The sequence below is a fragment of the Ammospiza caudacuta genome, chromosome 5 (genome assembly GCF_027887145.1).
Source record: "Ammospiza caudacuta isolate bAmmCau1 chromosome 5, bAmmCau1.pri, whole genome shotgun sequence".
Taxonomy (NCBI): domain Eukaryota; kingdom Metazoa; phylum Chordata; class Aves; order Passeriformes; family Passerellidae; genus Ammospiza; species Ammospiza caudacuta.
This window is the reverse complement of record NC_080597.1, coordinates 40,212,827-40,232,792: the sequence shown is the minus strand read 5'-3', so window position 1 is coordinate 40,232,792 and position 19,966 is coordinate 40,212,827. Positions and strand designations below refer to the sequence as shown.

At 37.5% G+C, this 19,966-nt stretch overlaps 1 protein-coding gene across 1 annotated transcript in view; it reads left to right on the top strand.

Moving 5' to 3' along the window:
- NAV3 (neuron navigator 3) overlaps nt 1–19,966 on the top strand; it is a 251,512-nt gene that overhangs the window by 139,352 nt on the left and 92,194 nt on the right. The window contains exons 10-12 of the mRNA XM_058806115.1: nt 4,091–4,199; nt 5,967–6,350; nt 9,711–9,830. Coding sequence (XP_058662098.1) covers nt 4,091–4,199; nt 5,967–6,350; nt 9,711–9,830 — 613 coding nt within the window. The remainder of the gene's footprint in view (nt 1–4,090; nt 4,200–5,966; nt 6,351–9,710; nt 9,831–19,966) is intronic.

Below are 19,966 nucleotides of genomic sequence, written 5' to 3'. Positions count from 1 at the left end.
CCACTTTTGTTATATCTGTGCATGCCAGTGAGTATTTGAAGTCCACAGCCATAGGTGCTTCAAAGGCTGCTGTGTTACTTTTCATCTCTCAGCCCTTTAAGAGTGCTCAAAGTGTTCATTTCCAAAGCTTTGTTCTTCAGTCTTCAGTTAAATGGTTGAAGTAGCTGCTTGCTTTTCAAAGGTTATATGCCATGTGTGTAGCCTGGAGCTTCTTGCTGGTAGATATGTTAGCCCTGATTGTGTTTAAACATTAAGGACAAAATTTTTGCTGTGTATATAGTGTAAAAAGCTGTTACCTCAAAACAAGAAAGAAATAAGAATCCTCTTTGTGTGCATACCTTTTATTATTAGAGTGTACCAGTAGGTTAAAAGGGCTTCTGCTAGAGATCAAAAGCTTGCTAGCACAGAAGACTGAGCTCTAATGTGCCTCTGCTCCTATTCAGCTGTTTGCCACTGACAAATCCCTGCTCTCTTGTAAGCCTCAGTTTCCCTGCTTGCAGGGTAAAACTGGTACTTTCCTTTCTGAATTAATATCTCATAGTGGACAATTCTCTGGGGAAACGTTTCTTATTTGTAAATCCTTTCATGCAAATCAGACAATTGATGGAATTGTTACACTCCCATTTGCTTTGGGCTGTGATTACATGTGCAGAAGAACAGAAATTATTATGAACACTATTATTGAATGTGAAATTATGAGGGAGCTTCAGAAATGTGAATGTAAAAGACTGACCTGGGTATCTAGTGGTTTCTGTAAAATGTCCAATTTGGATTTCCTGTGAATGTATCACACAGTGAAAGAAATCAATGTATTTTCCAGAAATTTACTGAGGGAATAATGATTCACTGTTTATAGGCAAAAAAATTGGGGACAGTCTTTTGGAATACTCATGTTTATAAATGATAAAGCTACAAATGATTGGATAAAATGGCCTTTCTTGTGAGAGGAACAGAATTTTGACAGAAAGTTTCAGGTTTCAGTTTTAGTCTTATCCCAGTTTCCCCATGTGTGATACAGAATGATTTTTTCTCAGTGTATAAACTGGAATCACTTGAGATAACAGACTGGGAGCTTTTCTGATATGTTAGGTCCTGCAAATATGGCCAGACTCTGTGATGACTGTGCCATATTATAAGGAACAAGGTACCCAGAGGAGTCTGGGATGCCTTTGAACCAGTCCTGATGCAATAAGCACCAACGTGTCTCCACTAGCAGGCACAGTGTAGCTAGTTTTCTGAAAAATTAACATCTACATCATCCCTATGGTCCTCTTTACAGAAGGAGGCTTGATGTGGATGGGGAGTCAGTGCTATCATGAAAACATAGGATCTTGTACTCAGTACAGAATATTTCTTCACTGTCTACTATTTATACTTTCTGACTTGTTCATCCATGGTACAGCAGGATTCCAGTGACATTTAGAGAATGATGGAAAGAAAAAAGAACTATTTCTTTCAAATCACTCTAGCAGTTAGTGGGAGATTTTATTAAAATACTACTATGTAGTATTTTAGTATAATAAAACTTCGGTTTTAACCCTTTTTTTTTGTTAAAACTGGTGGAAATTATCTGCTGTGTCACTGAGAGATCAAAAGACATTAGATCTCAAGTTTTTCACCTCTGCAGGATAGAATAACCAAATTTTATGGTATAATTTGTCTGAAAGCGAAGTATTCTTTACTGTGAAAATATATTTTGGCAGCTTGCCATATATGTACCTTTTTTATTTAATGTATTGCAATTATACCTCAAGGCTTTGTTATGCCATTTACTGTGCAATACATATTAAAAAAGACAGCTGCTGTCATTTTTGCTGCAAGAATTTGCAATGTTAACATACACCAAAGGACAACTGACAAGGATAAACAAGGAAGGAAAAGGGCAACGTCACTCTAAAATATGAATTGTATTCAGTTCCTCAAATAAATATAAAGTACTGCTTTTTCCTTTAATTCTGCCTGCAAAGACCCCAGAATTTGTCTTTCTGTGTAAATAGAAGATTTTCTTATACCAACAAGCTACTCTTTCACCTCTGGTTCAAGGCATGGCAAGGTCTTCCTTATATAGGTATTATGGCAGGAATATAATGTGCTCTTGGAAGTCAATTTGAATGCATTTGGCAGAGGGGCGAAGGCAAAGGGCAGTGGCTGAGGAACTGAGTGCACCACAGACAGCTGGCTGGAGGCAGGCATGGACAGTGTGCCTGGAAATTGCCTGGGCTTTTAAAAGCAGTCTGAGTCTAACAGGATGTAAATGTCCTTAGCCTAGCCTGGCCATGAGCCCTCCTGCCTCAGAGGAAGCTCCAGGATGGTACAGAAACTTCTGCAAAGAGCTCCTGGGATCCATGAGTACATTGATTGCCAGTGCTTTAGTGAACACATGTAGCTTGAAACACAGGAACAGTTGTAAATAATTTCAGTGCAGGCATTTGTCTCCTGCAAGACACTATATGTAAAAATGTACACAGTTAGTTTATTTTGTGAAACTAAATATTGTGAGCAGACATGGCCTTGGGGTGTGACTTGAGAAGACAGAGTTTGGCAGCAGTGCAGGACCTGTATCCCCACTGCATTTTTCCATCCTGTCCACATGTTGATCCCACTGTCAGTTCATGGTGCCAAACCAGACATTTATAGACATTAGCATCATTAAAGCACTGAAGATTTTTTTTGTGAGTGATGAAATAAGCAAACATAATTTCCCAAAGGACTGTTTGTCTGGAGCAAAGAGGACAGAAGACACAACCAGGGCAGGGTAGATGGGAAAACCTCAAAATTGTATTGCTGTGAAAGCTGGTTTGACATTAAGCCACAACTGCAGGTAATGTTGGCTAGTTAAATGCATTGTTTTCCTGTTGAGGAGGAATTAAAGTTTATATGGAATTTATATTAAATAATTTATTTCCATATAATGTCAGGAGTTGAGACTTAGCAGCCTACAGAGTGTTTGGGGAATAGGACCTGACTGCAGAAGGCCTGTGAGGTATGATGTGAAATTTGTAATTGATAGAGTCAAAAAGGAATTATTTGCACTTCAAGTTCAGCATTTTACATGTAACTCTAATACATGTAAAATACATCTAACTCTAATACATAACTCTAATGGCTTCTTGCCAGCTTTTTTACAAGAAACAGGTACAGGACATGATCAGAAGTAGAACACCAGCCTTGAAGAAGTCAGAGGTTTTTGTCATAGAATTTCTTTTGGAATTCTCTTGTTGTTCAAAAGTAAAATGAATTAAACTTCCTTGATCTATGAATTTCCTAGAAAACCTGCATTTCTAGGTTTTTGTATATGACCACTGGAGGCTTCTTTGAGGTTTATGATGTTTCTCTTTTGTAACATATCATATATAAGTTCTCTTTTAAATTTGTTTTTAATTTTATGAAGTAAACATTGTTCTGGATGTTACAGGTGAAGTTCGGAAAGCTTCATTATCTGAGATATGAGACTAGCTTTTCACAATGAATCCTGAAGGCTGTTGAAAAGTCTAATTGTATAAATTATGTGTGTGCTTTAGGGTGTTCCAATTTGTATCCCAAGAAGCATATTTTTTTCTGTCCCATATGAAGAATAATGTCCCCCTTCAGAAAAGCATTACAGTCTAGGAAAGATGCTTTATTAAGTGCCTTACTTAAGATGTACTTTGAAATAGCCTTTATTAATGTTAAGTGAATGCTGAAGAGTTGTTCTAAGAGTCATCCCAGTTTTTTCTGGGATGACAGATCACAGATTTACTGTGGCTTTTTTTACTACTGAGTTATGTAAAATGTCAAGGACTAAAAAGGGACTTTATAATTTATCAAGTGGTCTGGGCTGCATCCTGCCTTGATTACAGAGGATAAAAATCCCAACACTGTAAATCAGAGTTTCATTGATAGATTTGGGCCTGCCTTAACAGGCAGGTGGAGTTTTTTATATACCACATGTTGTTTAAGAGTGTATATGTGTTTTATTAATGAAAGGATGAAGTTTTTTTTTTAAATATTAAAAGATATTTACAATCATATGTGTGCATTCTTGTGCACTTTATTCAACCTTAATTACACACATGCTTAAGTCTATGCTGGTTTTACTGTTTTCTTCCAGGGGAAGACCCTGAAACAAGAAGAATGAGAACCGTCAAGAACATTGCAGACCTGAGACAGAATTTGGAAGAAACCATGTCCAGCCTTAGAGGGACCCAGATAAGCCACAGGTATACTGGTTTTGTGTAGACTACTAAAAATATGGACCATGGGAGAGTATTACTAGTTGCTGAATGAATGAGAGAATTGCAAGGGAAAATTAGCTATGACACTAAACTGCCTTAGCAACTTACATGTGACTTTAATATACTATATTGTCAGAATGTCTTATACTATCATTCATAAAGATAGTTATTGTTTCATACACATTTATTTAGAAGCTGATAAAATTTATTTTAGGTAATTTTATAAGTAGATGTTGGGGTTGAGATCAACTGCAAGGAAAACTCTAAATGTAAAAAAGAAATATGTCAGCAATAAGAAAAAGACATACTGGTGTAGTGTTACAGTTTTGAGCTCTCCAGGTGTTTTTTTCCTGTCTTCCCTTTTCTTCCCACACGAGCTCCCTTTTAATTTTGTTACAGATAACCACTGCCTTCTGTTAGGTCCCTGGGGTCTTTACTAATTTTGTAACACACAAGACATATCTCAAGAATTCCATGCATGTGATTATGTTCAGTCACACACTCATATAGTGGATTTTCTACCAAAATAGTTTTACCACACCACCTTCAATCACATACACAGATTAGTAAAACCTCTAGGGTCAATATTCTCTTGTCCTAATCTTGGTTAAGGTACTGGGTGTTTTGCATCATTCCCACAAGTAGAGGTTATAGAATCATGGAACCATTTAATTGTTTAGTTTGGAAAAGACCTATAAGATCACCAAGTCCAACCATCAGCCCAGCACTGCAAAGTCCACCAATAAACACTGGGCTGAAGTGCCGCTTCAAGTCTTGTAGATACTTCCAGTAATGGTGACTCTACCTCTTCCCTGGGCAGCATGTTCCAGTGCTTGGCCACCCTATCCATGAAGAAACTTTTCCTCATATCTACTGTAAACTTCCCCTGTTACAACTTGAGGCCATTTGCTCTTGTCCTATCACTTGTTATATAGGGGAAGATGCCAATCCCCATCTGACTGCAACCTCCTTTCAGGCAGTTGTAGAGAGTGATAAGGTCTCCCCTGAGCCTCCTTTTCTCCAGGCCACTCCCTGAACCGCTCCTCATCAGACTTGTGCTCCAGACTCTTCACCACCTCCACTGCCCTTCTCTGGACATGTTCCAGCACCACAATGTCTTTCTTGTACTAAGGAGCCCAGAACCGGACACAGGATTTGAGCTGTGGCGTCACCAGTGCTGAGTAGAGGAGGGTAACAGTTTCTCTGCTCCTGCTGGCCACACTATTGCTGATCCAGGCCAGGATGCCATTGGCCTTCTTGGCCACCTGGGCACACGCTGGCTCGTGTTCAGCCACTGTCACAAGCACACAAGTTCTTTTGTTGCTGGGCTGCTTTCCAGCAACTCTGTCCCCAGCCTGTAGCACTGTGTGGGCTTTTTGAGACCCAAGAGTAGGACCTGGTTCTTGGCCTTGTTGACCCTCTTACAATTGGCCTCAGCCTATTGATCCAACCTGTCCAGACCCCTCTGCAGAGCCTTCCTGCCCTCCAGCAGATGAAGACTCTTGCCCAACTTTCGGTCATCAGCAAAGTGACTAAGGGGGAACTCAATCCCCTCATCCAGGTCATTTGTAAAGATACTAAAAAGGACTGGCCTCAGTGCTGAGGGCATATAAAGGCATATGTGTGCATATGGTGGAAGCACATACACACAGAGTTTTTAAAAACAAATTACTTTCCTCCAGCCTTCACTTTTCTTGATTTCTCAGAAACATAGAAGGCACAGTTCACTGACTTCTCCATTCTGTTTGGCAGCACATTGGAGACAACTTTTGACAGCACTGTGACAACTGAGGTGAATGGGAGAAGCATACCAAGCCTATCCAGCCGATCGAGCGCCATGACTTGGAGGCTGGGGCAGGCCAGCCCTCGGCTGCAGGCGGGAGATGCTCCGTCCTTGGGTGCTGGTTATCCTCGCAGCACTGCCAGCCGCTTCATCCACACAGACCCCTCTCGGTTCATGTACACCACCCCGCTCCGCCGAGCTGCTGTCTCTCGCCTTGGAAACATCTCTCAGATTGACATGAGTGAGAAGGGAACTGCTGACTTGGACATATCCTCTGAAGCTGATGTTGGTGGCTACATGAGTGATGGGGACATTCTTGGGAAAAGCCTGAGGACTGATGACATCAACAGTGGGTAAGCGGCACTTTTTCCCCATATGAGCTAATGCATGATTGGTAGGACCAGAAGGATTCTTCTAAAAATTTTGGCACACAAGCAGAAGTTGCATTATAGTTGTAAAATTTAAATATACATATCAAAAAAATAAACCTCTAATCTGCCAGTGATACTCTCAGCTGCCTTCAAATTCTGTTCTTCTCCTTTAACATAAAAATTACTTTGCTGTGAACTTTGAATTTTAATATTACTTACTGGAAAATTCTGGTTGTCCTGTGAGCCATCAGTTTGCATTTCTTTCCCTGGGGTAAGTCTTCTTTTGGTATTTTTATGTTTTGTTTGAGATGGTATGTATGACATTGGATGCAGCTGATGAAAAGCAGTTGTTGACAGCACTGACTTTCTGTTTCCACTTCAGATATTGTCTAGCATAGTCATTGTAATGGACTTTTATTGTAGGTTTTCAGCTGTGCATATCATTTGAGCAGCAGCAATATCTTTTCATTAAAGACTAGACCAGTTACTCTTTTAGTGTATCCAGGAGGAAGAATCACAATTTTTATTTTTGTTTGCTCTATCAATTGGAGTACTGCAGTTTGAGGTGCTGCATTCCTTGTGTTTTAAATTCAACAATTCTTATCGCAATCTAGGAACACAAGTCACTTCAGTCCTGTGTGTGTTAGACCTCCTAGAACATCTTTAAAAAAGAACAGCCATGTTACAGTTTTACTCATACTTAAATTACTATTCACTGCTGCTTTTGGCACCTCAAGGCTGCTTGCTGACTGATGTAACACTATGTTAAATAGAAGTTCCATGGAGTACCTGGTCATGTCACACCACACTGCTTCACTCTATAATTTTAGAATTCTTGCTGTCAATCTAATCTCTTAGTTTGAAGCATAGCTATGATTAGAGAATAGTGGGGGATGAAATTGAGTATGATACATTCCTAAAGGGAAATCTAAGTGTGTGATTAAAGCTCTCTCTGGAGTTGTGTCTCATCTTAAGCACCATCCAAGGATAGATCTCTAGAAAAAGCATCATTTTAAAGAAAGCAATTCCTGTATCTCCCTGGTCTACTTTTTCAGTGATCTGTGTATACAGCACTGCTGACAACATTGTCCACAACACATCAATAATGACTGTCAAGTAAGATGCCATATTTCTGTGTGCTAGAAAAGAGAAAATACATATGGAAAATATGATATTTTAATGTCTGAGGACCTCTTATCATAAAGGAAATATTAATGCTGGCTTCAACAGATTCATGGTTTTATTCAAAATTTTAAAAAAGGGAATCCTTTGCAGTGCCTCATGAGTTGTATTAATTAGCTTATCACATTAAAGGGTGAATATAGTCATCTTATGTGAATTTTCTTTGAATCTGTAATAAGGATAACTCAATAGATAGTAAGTTGCTCTGTGCTCAGTTAACATTTTTAGGTGCAGTAAACGTTAAAAACAAGTTGATATGCTCTGAAATTTCAGGATTCACTGAGGCATGTAAAGTCTTATCTCCTCTATGCCTCTTCCATTATCAGTTTAATTACTTTAATCACTTGGGGAAAAGAATGCAGCAGTAATTAGAAATTAGTGTGAGGAAAGCCTGTTGCACTTGTCAAGTCTATCCTTACTTATACGGGGAAAAAAATGCATTTAATCTGGATTGCATTCAAGCCACATCTAAATTTAATATGCAATTCTAGAGCTGTGGAATCTACTGGATAATTCACAGCTAGCTAAATAATCTGTCAAAAAATTCTGAATTTTGTCTTTAATAAAAGATGAATATAATATGTAAATGTGACTGTTAATTGACCTTTGCAAACAAATGTGAAGTTACCTCAAAACTCCAGATCCCAAGGCTTCAGAAACACACTGCCAAACTACTGGCTGAATCTCACCCATGCTTTAAACACCTCAGAGTTTTGTTGAAAATAATCAAAGGGATCATTTGTGTTTTAATGCACTTGAGGCTGCCTTCACCCATCCGCCACCCAGGACATGCTGCCTTCTCAGACTGGAGCGACCACACAGGGCTCCACTGCTGCAGCTTTGCCCTCAAGGGCTGCACCTGTTCAGCCACCCCCAACCACGGGGAAGGAGCCACAGGCAGGAGCTCCCAGGCTGCTGAATTGGCCCTCAGGTCTCTGTCATAGATTATTTCAATTAAATCTGCTCCCAGAAGGAACCACAGGGGGAGGGCCAACAGAACAGCTGGAGTAGCAGCAGTGTGTGTGCGTGCCTTGGTTTGTGCCTGGGATTCTGTGTAATTACTAAAGTGGAATGTTTGTGTGCTTGCATACATGCTTAGACTGAAAGGTGCATTTGTGTGGCACCATTTCATGGCTCAAGGAGAGCTTGTGTAAAGACTGAATCAGGAGTAAACTCTGGGAGATCATTTTGGCCATACACCTGACATTGGGACTACACCTGTTTCAGTAAGTCAGTAATTTGAGTAGGTTCAGTGAGGTACAGAATTTTTTTCTGAATATTTGTGCTTCTATGTTCAGTGCCATACATGTGCATGGTCCTTCAAAAATAAATTTATGCTAACTTTGTTGGTAAATTAAAGTTATCAGAAAATACAAAAGGGAAACAGAAAGAACAAGAGCCTTAGAGGGAGGACAGTTTAACAAAAGGTCCTTTGGGAATGTAATGGAGAGTTCCTGTGGGTAAGACAGGCTGATGATGCTGCTCCATTATAAGGGCCAAGACATCTCAGACAGACAACCAAACTGTAGGTAGACATTCCAGAAATTATTGGTGTACTTTTAATTCATAAACTTTTAATGGTTCTCTAGTGAGTAAACAGCACTATACTCACTGTTTCATTCATTAGACATGCATTATAATGTGGGGAGAATCAAGTAAGAGGAATACACAATACAAATATTCTTAAATATCATTGTAAGGTCTTCAGTGAATATCTCTTTCATGTCTGAATAATTGCATACCAACAAGGACTATGAATTTGGGTTCCTAAACTCTGTTCCTATTTGGATAAATGGAACTAAAATTTTTTTTCTTTTTTAAGCTAAGTGATTTTTCTTGCACCTGGTGCTATTTTTTGGCAAAACCACAGTAATTAAAATGTGCTTTTGAACATACTTGAGAGCTTCAGTCTAAAAATATTTTATTAAAAGAGCTTGGCCTGTAAGCCATGACAGAAAAAGGCAAATGATCCCAGAAAACAGGCAGATACCCAGTCTCCCTATGCCAGGCACATAAAGTGGGAGTATTCGGTATAAGTCTGCCATCTAATAAGACAACCTGTACCTTAAATATTTGAATTTCACAGACCATTAACTTTAAAGTGAAACATGTTGCCAGATGGCTGCATTTCCCACCGACTGACCACAGATTTATTTTCAGGTACATGACAGATGGAGGACTCAACCTATATACAAGAAGTCTGAACCGAATACCAGACCTTGCTGCCTCTCGAGACGTCATCCAGAGAGGGGTTCATGACGTGACTGTGGATGCTGACAGGTAACAGTGCTTTGCTAAGTAAAAACCTGTCTGAGCTCTATAAATACTTTGCATCCTTTGTGCTTGCTAAAATATCATATAAGGAACAGGAAGCAAGCTTCTGAGGCTGCAAATTTTCTGAGCACCCAAAATAGCAAATACCACAATGAGTGGGGGAAAAAGCAAATTTCTCACATGAGAACGAGACTCAGGAAGAGCTTTTTGTTATAGATGTAAGAGAAAATATTAAGAAGCCCATACCTTATTTGCAACAGGTTGCCTTATCAGTTGAGGACCAAAGGGAAAATTCACCTCTAGGCAGCAGACAACTTGTGTGTGCCTGGTGACTTGGTTCAAAACATACATTTGTATTTGGCTGGAGCTAGAACAATGATCTTGTCTGCCTTGTTTTGCCCTTTGCGAGTATCAGAAGAAGGCAGTACCGGCAAATAGTGAGAAGTGAGAATTGGGGTTCTATCCCATTGTTTGTACAGTGTGAAAAAACAAACAGCTCCATCCTGTTCCTTAAACTTAAAGTAGATTCATATTGGTGGCTTGTATCATATCTGAGAAATAAAAATTCATAATCTAGCTTTTGCAGAACTTGGAGCTGTCAGCTCTGAGGTTTTGGTCAGACCATCATAGAGATAAGGAACAGCTGTGAAATTTGGCAGTCTAAAATGCTATGGGGTCTCTTTGAATGCCTTTGTTTTAAAATAAAGTTTTTTTTAGGAAAAAAAAAGTATTCAATCACAAAGGGGGCAAAGGGGGAAAAGATTCGTGGAGTGGTTCTGGTTTTATAAACCTGGCATAGTAGTTGAAGACGTTCTAGGATATTTACCTAGGTATGATATAATTTTTACTTTTCACATTTTCTGATGAAAATATGCCTGTGACATAAGTCAGGAATAGTCTGAATTGGTCAAACAGTGTAAGCAATGCATCAGGATCAAGGACATAATTTTCATCTAGGAAACCAGTTACTTAAAAAAGAAGGTTGCTTTAGCTGACATCAGAGCATTTGTTGACCTTGCAGAAAAACCCTATTTTAGATAGAAATTCAGATGAACACAGATAGCTTCTTTGGAATGCAAGCATTGACATGATGCAAAGACCAGAGAAAGTGTGCAGTAGGCATGTAAGAAAATAATTTGGATAGAACTCATGCAGTAACAGAAGGAAGAAATGAGATGTGGGCAGGAGGGACTTTTGTGGAGCTCTGTATGTGAGAACAGGAACCTTATGCTCAAAGTGAGAGAGAGGGTGGAAAATTTAGACGCTGGCAGTCATGTAATTAGAGAATGTCACTAGTGCCCACGTTTTTGTATGTCACTCATTTTTCCCTTGGGAGTGAAGTTATTAGAGCTCTTCCCACCATGCAATATTCACACCCAGGTTTCAAACCACGCAGATTTCCCCTGGGGGAAGAAAAAAACGTCCAAAATAAGGGATTTTTTACTTTTTATTAGTATTCCTCAAGTTCTAGATGGCACTGAAACACTGGATACTTATTTGTCTTAATGTAGATATTTGTTCTGTGCAGTGTACAGGTTCATACATAATTTGCAGAGTCTATAAGCTACAAAGGTGAAGTAGAACTTCAAGTAATGACTGCGTTCCTTTACACAAAAAAAGAAAACTGGATTCCTATGTTCTTCTAGACCCTCTAAATGCAGCTTCATGGACCATACTATTTTAATATTTAATTGAAAGGTTTGTCATAATGCACAGGCATAAGGTATTTAAGTGATGGCTATTCAGACAAATTCTGGCATTCCCTGACCTTTCAATACATTACTTTTTCAAACTTAATCATTCTTCATGGACCGAGGAGGGAAGTTTTTTACATATAAGTGCATGCTATTCCTTGAAAAAGCAAAAGTTGTTTAGGAAGTGTAAAATGTAAATAATTTTATGAGTTCTGATGATAATAAAACACATGCTTACCAAAACTGGTTGCAAAAAAACTGTGGTGGGTAGAAAAAAATTGTTTATGATGATCTTCAAGAATGTGTTCCACATTTATGATGTGAAATCAGGGAAAAAAAGCAATAGAGATTGCTGAGACTTCAGCAGAGTAGCTTTGTTCCTTCACAATGGTGTAAGTACCTAAGATTTCATCGGATCTTACAAAGCCTTTTGCATCATTTTTTGTCTACTCTGAACAAAAAATAATAGGCTGCAAGGTATGCCTTGCCACTGGGATGATGAACTTCTGTGAAAGAGGATTATTTTCCTCACTATCATCCCAGTAGATATGTGAAGGACACATGGATTTTCTCTGTGGTATCATTACTAGAAGCCTTTTTCATAATTGGCACGATGTGCCCTTGCCTTTCTGTTGTAAAGGACTCTGCTGGCATCTTTTTTCTGGGTAGAAAATAAATTATATGCTGCAAATATCTGATTTACATTAGCAAGCAGGAGAGAAGTTTTGGTATTTTGCCCATTACTAGAGGCAGCAACTTTTGCTGATAGCAATCCCATGTTCATGAAAACTCAACCTGGGGTTTTTTCTGACAACTTAAGTTACATCTTCTGCTTATATTTTAAAACTTTTTCTCTTTGTGAGCTGGCAGTACAATATTCTTTAGAGATGTGGACTGATATCTTTGAGGGTCATGCCATTTCTGGTAATTTTTTAAGTTCAGACTGATTCTCATTTCCTGGATCGTGTAAAAAGACATGAAGGTCCCCCGTGTGATGACACTAAATTGTTACAGGAGAATACCTGTATCTCCACATCTTTCCAAAAAGCAAAGGATTGAAGGATCTCCATGTTGGAAACCTAGCCTGAGAGAGCTCATCCCCATTGAATTGCTCTTTGAACTTCATAAAAGTAAAATTCACCAAGTCAACATAAGCCAAGGCTTAATGTTGTTTGCGTAAAGCACATTGTTGCAAAAAGTAGTACAGCCAAATTGCTTGTTCCGGTGAATGAATTGTAAAGGCTGAAAGGACACTGGCAGCATCAGATGTCAACAGTTAGTTCAATAAGTGGTGGCTTTTTTTGTTTGTTTGTTGGTGTTTCGTTTGGTTGGTTTTTGGTTTTTTTTTAATTGGACATTTTTGGTTCTTTTTTTTTAATTGGACACTTTTTAAATTGGACTTTTTTGTTTGTTTTTTTTTTGTTTTTGTTTTTTAATGAATGCCTATTCCTTTCAATTTACCTTGTTTCAGTCACCATAAGAAATTAATCAGAGAGGAAGATGGATTTTCTTTATCCGGTATAACATGGGATATAGCTAAGAAAGGTCTCAGTGGTATTATATTACATTTTATTTATTGTCCTATCTACTTCCTCTACGCTCTAGCATTTGCCTTCTGGGACTTTTAGAGGGAGTATTTGAGGAAAATTCTTGGATTTCAAAGCCTTTTTCAAAGTAAGATGAGCCAAAAGAGATTAGATATAAGCACAGAGAATGAATCATGTTCTTCAGAAGAATAAAGTTTGTTGCAGTGTAGGTTGTAATGTTTCCAAATCACCCTGTGATGTTCATGAAAACTGTTAAGGAAGTTTAAAGTAAGCCCTATTAAAAGGGGATATAGCTCCACTGAGTTCAAACATTGTCCTTCCACTCCCTATACATGCAGAACTTAGTGCAGTGAGTCATAAGCCACAACTTTCTTCACCTTCATGAGATCAACATTGGTTGTACAACCAATTTCCCCTCACATCCCTGGAATGCAGTATTCTTTCTCTTTCACATTTTTTATTTTGGATGAAACCCAAAGCTTTAAAGTTTATGCTACTTAGTGTGCTTCTGTCATTACCCACTTCAGCTACTTTGCTGTTGCGTTGAATCTGAACCCCCATAATACAGAGTTCTTATGCATAAGGAATGTCCCAAATGCTTCCACCATCTGCCACATGTGCAAAAGATTTGGCACTTGTCTCAGAGTAGCTCAGGCAGGTCTGGTAGTTCTCAGCCAAACCATAATCACCATAATACATTATTAATTATGATAAAATAATCCAGATTTTGCCTGTAGTTTATTAGCTAACTTCCTGTGTGAATGACTATAAGTCTTCTTCTGGTGTTTGTCTGAGTAGATGAGCCTTGAGTTGGAATGCTGTGCATTTGAAAAAGAAACTTTTCTAGAGTTAAATACGCACTGAACTGGGAGCTCTGTTTCGTAGGGTTGGTCATATCAGAAAAGGCTGAGACATCATGAACAGTAACTTGAAATGCAAACAGAATACAATGCCTGTTCTCATACCATACAGTTCTAGAAGCTCATTGAAAATTCTGCTATCTTTTGGAATTTACCCCATTGAGATGTTGCTAAATGGAGGGGCATACTTCACTTTTTGCCTTTCTATCCAGATGAATCTGTGTAATGTTTGTTTCATCACTGGACTAGTACTGTGTTTTCTGCTATGTGCAGTTTGGTATTGATGTGACCATTTTTCTGCCAAGTTGCAACTATTACCTGTTCAGTTTGCTGCTTCTGTTGCAGAGCAGGATTTACTGTGGATAAAGGAAATGTATATGCCACAGTATTGAGCTATGCACTGTGTGCATACATTCAGCTATCTGTCCTTTCCTTTGCCGACATTCCAGGTCTCCCCAACACTGGGTACCTGTGTCTATTGCAATAAATATAAATATCCATCCCACAGATATGAAATAGTAAATAATAAAACACAGAAACAGATATGCCTTCTTCTTGCTTCTGAAGCTTTCTTGGCCAAAACTGAGTTTTGCTGTAAAACTTCACTGTGTAGGGAAGCTTCCAATGTCTTTGCATCTGCCCTCACCACTCAGCATGCCTGCGACTTACTCTGTTCACAATCTAAAAAAGTCATTGTAGGTCTTAAAATCAGCATGATTCATATAGTTCTGTGATCTGTTATAATTTTCTTGGTTGTGATTTTATAGTATTAGTAAGTTCTTAGGATTTTGGAAAAATTTAAGTATCTGTACCTCACTGTGTTTGCAGTTACTGTTCAAATACCTATAGAAACCATAATTATAGAATCTCTCTTGTGAAGCAATTTAAATTTTAAAGAGTTTTTACTATTATTGTTCTCTTCTATACTTTTAATCTTCTCTAATTTCTTTTCACAGCTGTTGCTGTTAACATTTCCCACCATTTACTTTTTTATTACTCTCAAATGATCCTGCATTTTCTTAGTCTCTGGTGTAAATCTTTCCTTATCTTGGCATCTCCTAGGCTATCAAGAAAGTTACTAGTTATAAGTATCTATTTCAGTGTGTATCTTGGCTTTTATTGTTTCTGCAAAGTATGGATGCTAAATTTAAGTACCTAAAGCATAAATATGTGTGCATCCATGCATGAAGGGCAGAATAATTGTGTCAAAAGGAGCACTCCTGAAGTTTTGGCTCAATATGTTGTTAAGTATTTAGAATTCTTTGAGGCTGAATTCCTTATTTTCGAAAGCATAATGAGAAATAAATTTTTCAGTAATACAATTTTGTACAGCATTATTAATTTAGAGAGAATGCTATTTGAATTAAAACGATTTGTTTCTGGTCATGCTTTTTAAAGTCAGGATTTGAGCAACATAAAATAGGCAAAGCAACTGGACTTTGATATAGTTTTGTGAAGTTCACCCTTCCTTACTTACTTTAAACATCTACTGTAATTGCCCATAGAACCACAAACCAAAACATGGAAACATTTACCAGCTGTGTGGATTTAGGTTCAGATACTATATTAATATCAGTGACATAAACAAACTGCATTGTTAGTATGCTGTCATTAGCATATTAAAATGTCATGATCCTGGCAACATCATGTCTGCAGACACATTTTTTGCACCCAGCTTACATTAGAAAATCACACTCAGAAAAGGCAAATGTGAATGGCAGATGTTTACCTTAAAACAAGACCAGGCTGCAAATGACAAATTAAGTTTTCTCTTTTTGAAATTGTTGCTAAGTGGAAGAAAGAGGGACAATTAGTTTCAGTTTAGATTAAAAAGGAATCATTAGAAATAAGTATTTCAATTTTTGCAGAAATACAAGTACGTTCTCATGCCATGCTAAATGAGCTGAGCATATGGTTTGCTGCAGGTTTATTGAACCAAAGGCTGGCTCTTTACAGATGACATGTATAATATTCTCATAAATATACTTTTGGAAAGTGGATGATGTGGAGCTGGGTATTAATGACATGCAATCTGTTGGTATTTCTGCTTATTTCAAAAATTTACTTAATATTTAAAAGGTATTTGAAGTGCGGCAGGGCTTTGTCTTTTATTAACAGATTTCTAATTCTTGACTTCGGGCAAAGTGTAGATGGTTTATTTTGATTGCAGTCTACTTCTGAAGAGAGTATCAGTCTATTTAATAAAAGCTTTCCAAGACTCAGCTTACAGTTTCAGCAGCAGCAACATTTTGGTCCACCATTGTACTTCATTGATACCAGCAAAGACTACTGTACTGCCTCTTTGTGTTAGAATAAAGCATGGGTAGTATGATTTAAATCATTAACCAAAATACCCCAGGCTCAAATATAAAATTCAAGAACTTGAATCTCCCATGTGATACTGACTTGAGTCCTGGAGTTAAGAAAAAAATTAATTTCTTTAAAATGTCTTGATTAATTTGATGGCTGGAGGAAACAAATATTGTGATTTTATTCTCCTGCATGGCTGTTTTTGAAAAATCATATTGAAATTTGCAAAAGAATAGCTGCAATTGATATTACAGTTCTACTATTAACAAGCACGTGGTATTTTAGACAGAAGCCTCATAAAACTGAATATAAAAATAGGGATTTTGATGATTTATTACTGGAGATAAAGCAGCCCATGATTGCTAAGCTGCCTTTTGTTCCAAATTGCCTGAGAGATACTTCTTTCTTGGTTAGTCATTTTTTTTAAAGAACTGCATTTATAATAGTTGCACTCCAGACTGAGGTATTGCCTGCTTGTCAAACGAAACGTGAATTATAAGAACATTCCAATTAACCCTTTCATGGAAAACAGTTAATTTGTGACTCTATAAAAATCCGTTGCCATGGATTTATTTGGTATAAATTTACTTCAAATAAAATATTGATTTGGCAACTTCAGGAGACCTCTAGAACAATGAGAAATAGATAAAAATGGAGAGCCCCATCAGGATGGGCTTTTTACACTCATGAGATGTCATAAGAAAGGGGTTAAATGTACTGTTGTTTCCTACGCCTGCACTTTCTCCTAGTTGACAGGTGGAAAAATAGTTAAGTGAAAGGAAGAGTGAATTTAAGTTAAATTAAGCATCTAAAGTGTGAGTGCACTTTGCAACTCAGGCTGTAGGGCTGCTTATGGTGCACAAGAGGAAAATTGAAAGGTTTTGACACTCCTTTGCTGTGTGCCTGCTCCTGGAGAAAAACAGTGCTACTGTGTCCTGGGCGTCCAGGAAAGCAGTGATGTTCAATACATTTTGGAACTGAAATGCCATTGCAAGATAACTTTATCATTAGTGGTTAAAGATAGCTGGAATCCAGATGGAAACTGGTTATGGGTTATCTATGATTAAATAAAATGAAAAGAAGGATGTCTCTAAAGCTGTGCAGGTTAAAAAACATTGAAGCCTTTTATTTTCCTTGACAGAGAAATGGACTTTGAACACTGTAGGCTGGCTAAAGAGTGAGTTCAAAGGGAGAGAGCATGAAGGGAAAGGTGGGAGGAATACCACGTGGCTGACAACCTGCCAGCCAGTGTGTAGAGTACCCTGTGCTGCAGGCTGCCTGCTGCAGAGCACACCATGTGCTAACCTTCCCTTCTGGAAAAAAAAAATCCCTCCATTTTGCTTATATCAACATTTTACTTATAAATCTTGATGATGTCACTTCTGAGTCTTCTTTTGATGGAGAGAGAAAAAGACAAGGCTCCCTCCTCAGTCTGTTCTCCAAGAACTGTTGTGGAGGCTTCCTGCCCCTCCTGAGCCCCTTGGGACAACCTCAGCTCCACGCAGGGAAACGTTTGGCGCAGCAATATGCTACGAGTTTGTTTCCTTTTGATGTTACAGCACTAATCTCATCTGTATCTAATTGTTAAAATATTAAGTCTTCAAAGATTTCCTTAGTAAACAAAAGATTGTCATAACAATTTAAGCAGGATCAGATGTGTAAATTTTGAGTGGAATCCTCAATGAATTCTACAGAAGTTTTTTTGCAAAAGAATACAATACACTTATAATTCAAACCTGCTTAGGGGACTAAATAATCTAAAATAATCTAAAATACGTTATTTGAAGGCGATTTAAAAACCAGATTTACCTAATTAATTTACCTTAATAAGCAAGTTAATCTCTTACCCATGTGCATTACCTTTAATTTCTGATGTGCTAAATTTTCCCTTTTATTCGAATGCATTGCACTCTAGTATGTTTCATACTGCAGAATAGAATGTAAAATGGCTGCTAACCATATCAACTGCTGTGAATGTAAATTCATAAAAGCAAAAACTGCTGTACTGCAGTTTAAATACATGTGTAGTGTTGGAAATAATTGCATTGCCCTGGGAAGTACACTAACTGTTAAAACAGGTGTTTGTCATTCCTCAATGTGCTTTATCTAGAAACAAATCTTATTGATATAAGTTAGTGTCTTTTATGTTTAAATACCCAACAGTTTTTGATCAGATGCTAGGTATACTGATTTAAAAGTGAAATTAGGGTATTTCAAATGGATAGGATTCCAACCAGTTTCTGCAAAAAAAAACTACAGAGTCAGAAACCACTAAGTTTTGTATGGCATACCTTCTGGAATTTTATCAGTGAACAGATTCATACTGATAGCCAGACCTAAAAAGCTGAAATTTTTTGATTCAAACTGCAAATGCACACACAATTTTAATAGCATTGTGAACTTTAGGAACAAGATATGAAGAGTAAAGGTACTTCATTTTTTAAAATAAAGCCTAGATCTTTCTTTAAGATATTTATTTACTGATTTAAATACTAAAGTAGCAAAATTTAATAAGTGGTCTGTGTCTGGGGTGACTGGAGGACATGTAATGCTTTCTGACAAACCAGAGATCAGCAAAGGTGTATAATCTTCATGATTCATGAACCACCATCTCTGGAAGCCCTTATCTCTGTTGACTGTACTAGCAACATTGCTAGACATCTAGCTTTTGGGTTATATTAAGATAAAATATAACTGTTTTGAAAATTTAAAAAAAAATTCTTTTAATTTTAAATAAAATAAATTCTGGTGGAGCATTGCAGTGAAGTGACAGCCTGTCACCCAGGGAACGTTCCTTAGTGGAAGGAATTATCTTTTAAGGATTTTTAGAATGATTTCCCTAAAATGGAGTCTTTCTCTATAGATCAAAGTTATTGAAAGAGAAATCATCATGGTTTTTTAAGGCTGAAGAATTATTCTTTTTCTTCTTTGAGTTAAAATCATTCCCCTTCATGAAAAGAGTTGACTCAGTGTGCCACTTATAACCCAAATGTTCTGATGCATAGTAAATAACTGAATTGCTCTATTTTGCAAATCTTTTTCCTTTGTTCAATACAGAAAGAAATTTTTGATCCCTTCTTTAGTATGTCTTTCTTTCTCATAATTTAAATTAATTATACCAGCCATACTCTTGGGAAATGGATTAATATCAAGTGGATAAACTCAATGCAAAATCATGTAGGAAAAATAATTTTGCGTATTAAAAATAATAAGTGTTGACAACAATAATTTAGAGCCTTCCAGATAAATTTTGAAGCATAATATCCTAACAAGATTTTCAACATCTTTCCCTAAACAGCTTATTTTCAATAAACTTTCCACTTACTTTCTTTTGAAATGCATCTGTATGATTGGAAATGTTGGAAACTTTAAGACAACCAGGCTTGTGTGTGTGTGTGTGTGATTCCAGCAAGCCACTGAATTGTAGAGTAGTGGTAAGTAAGCCCCAATAACTCTGAATCAATTTCTGCTGCTGTCCAGTGTGGGCAGTAAGAACAGCCTGCATCACAGAAAATTGATGATAAATAGTTTATTAATTTTGGATTGTTGCCTTGGTGATGTTTTGTCAGATTCTTGGACTTACTGCAGCTATTTGGTCCAAGTCAGCACAAAGGCAATAAATACTGAAGGCAGCTGGTCAGCAATGCCACATGTAATTTTGGTCCTCAGTCTGTAGTGGGTTTGACTAATGCTTATTGAGGTAACCATAACTATTTCCTTGACAAGTGCTC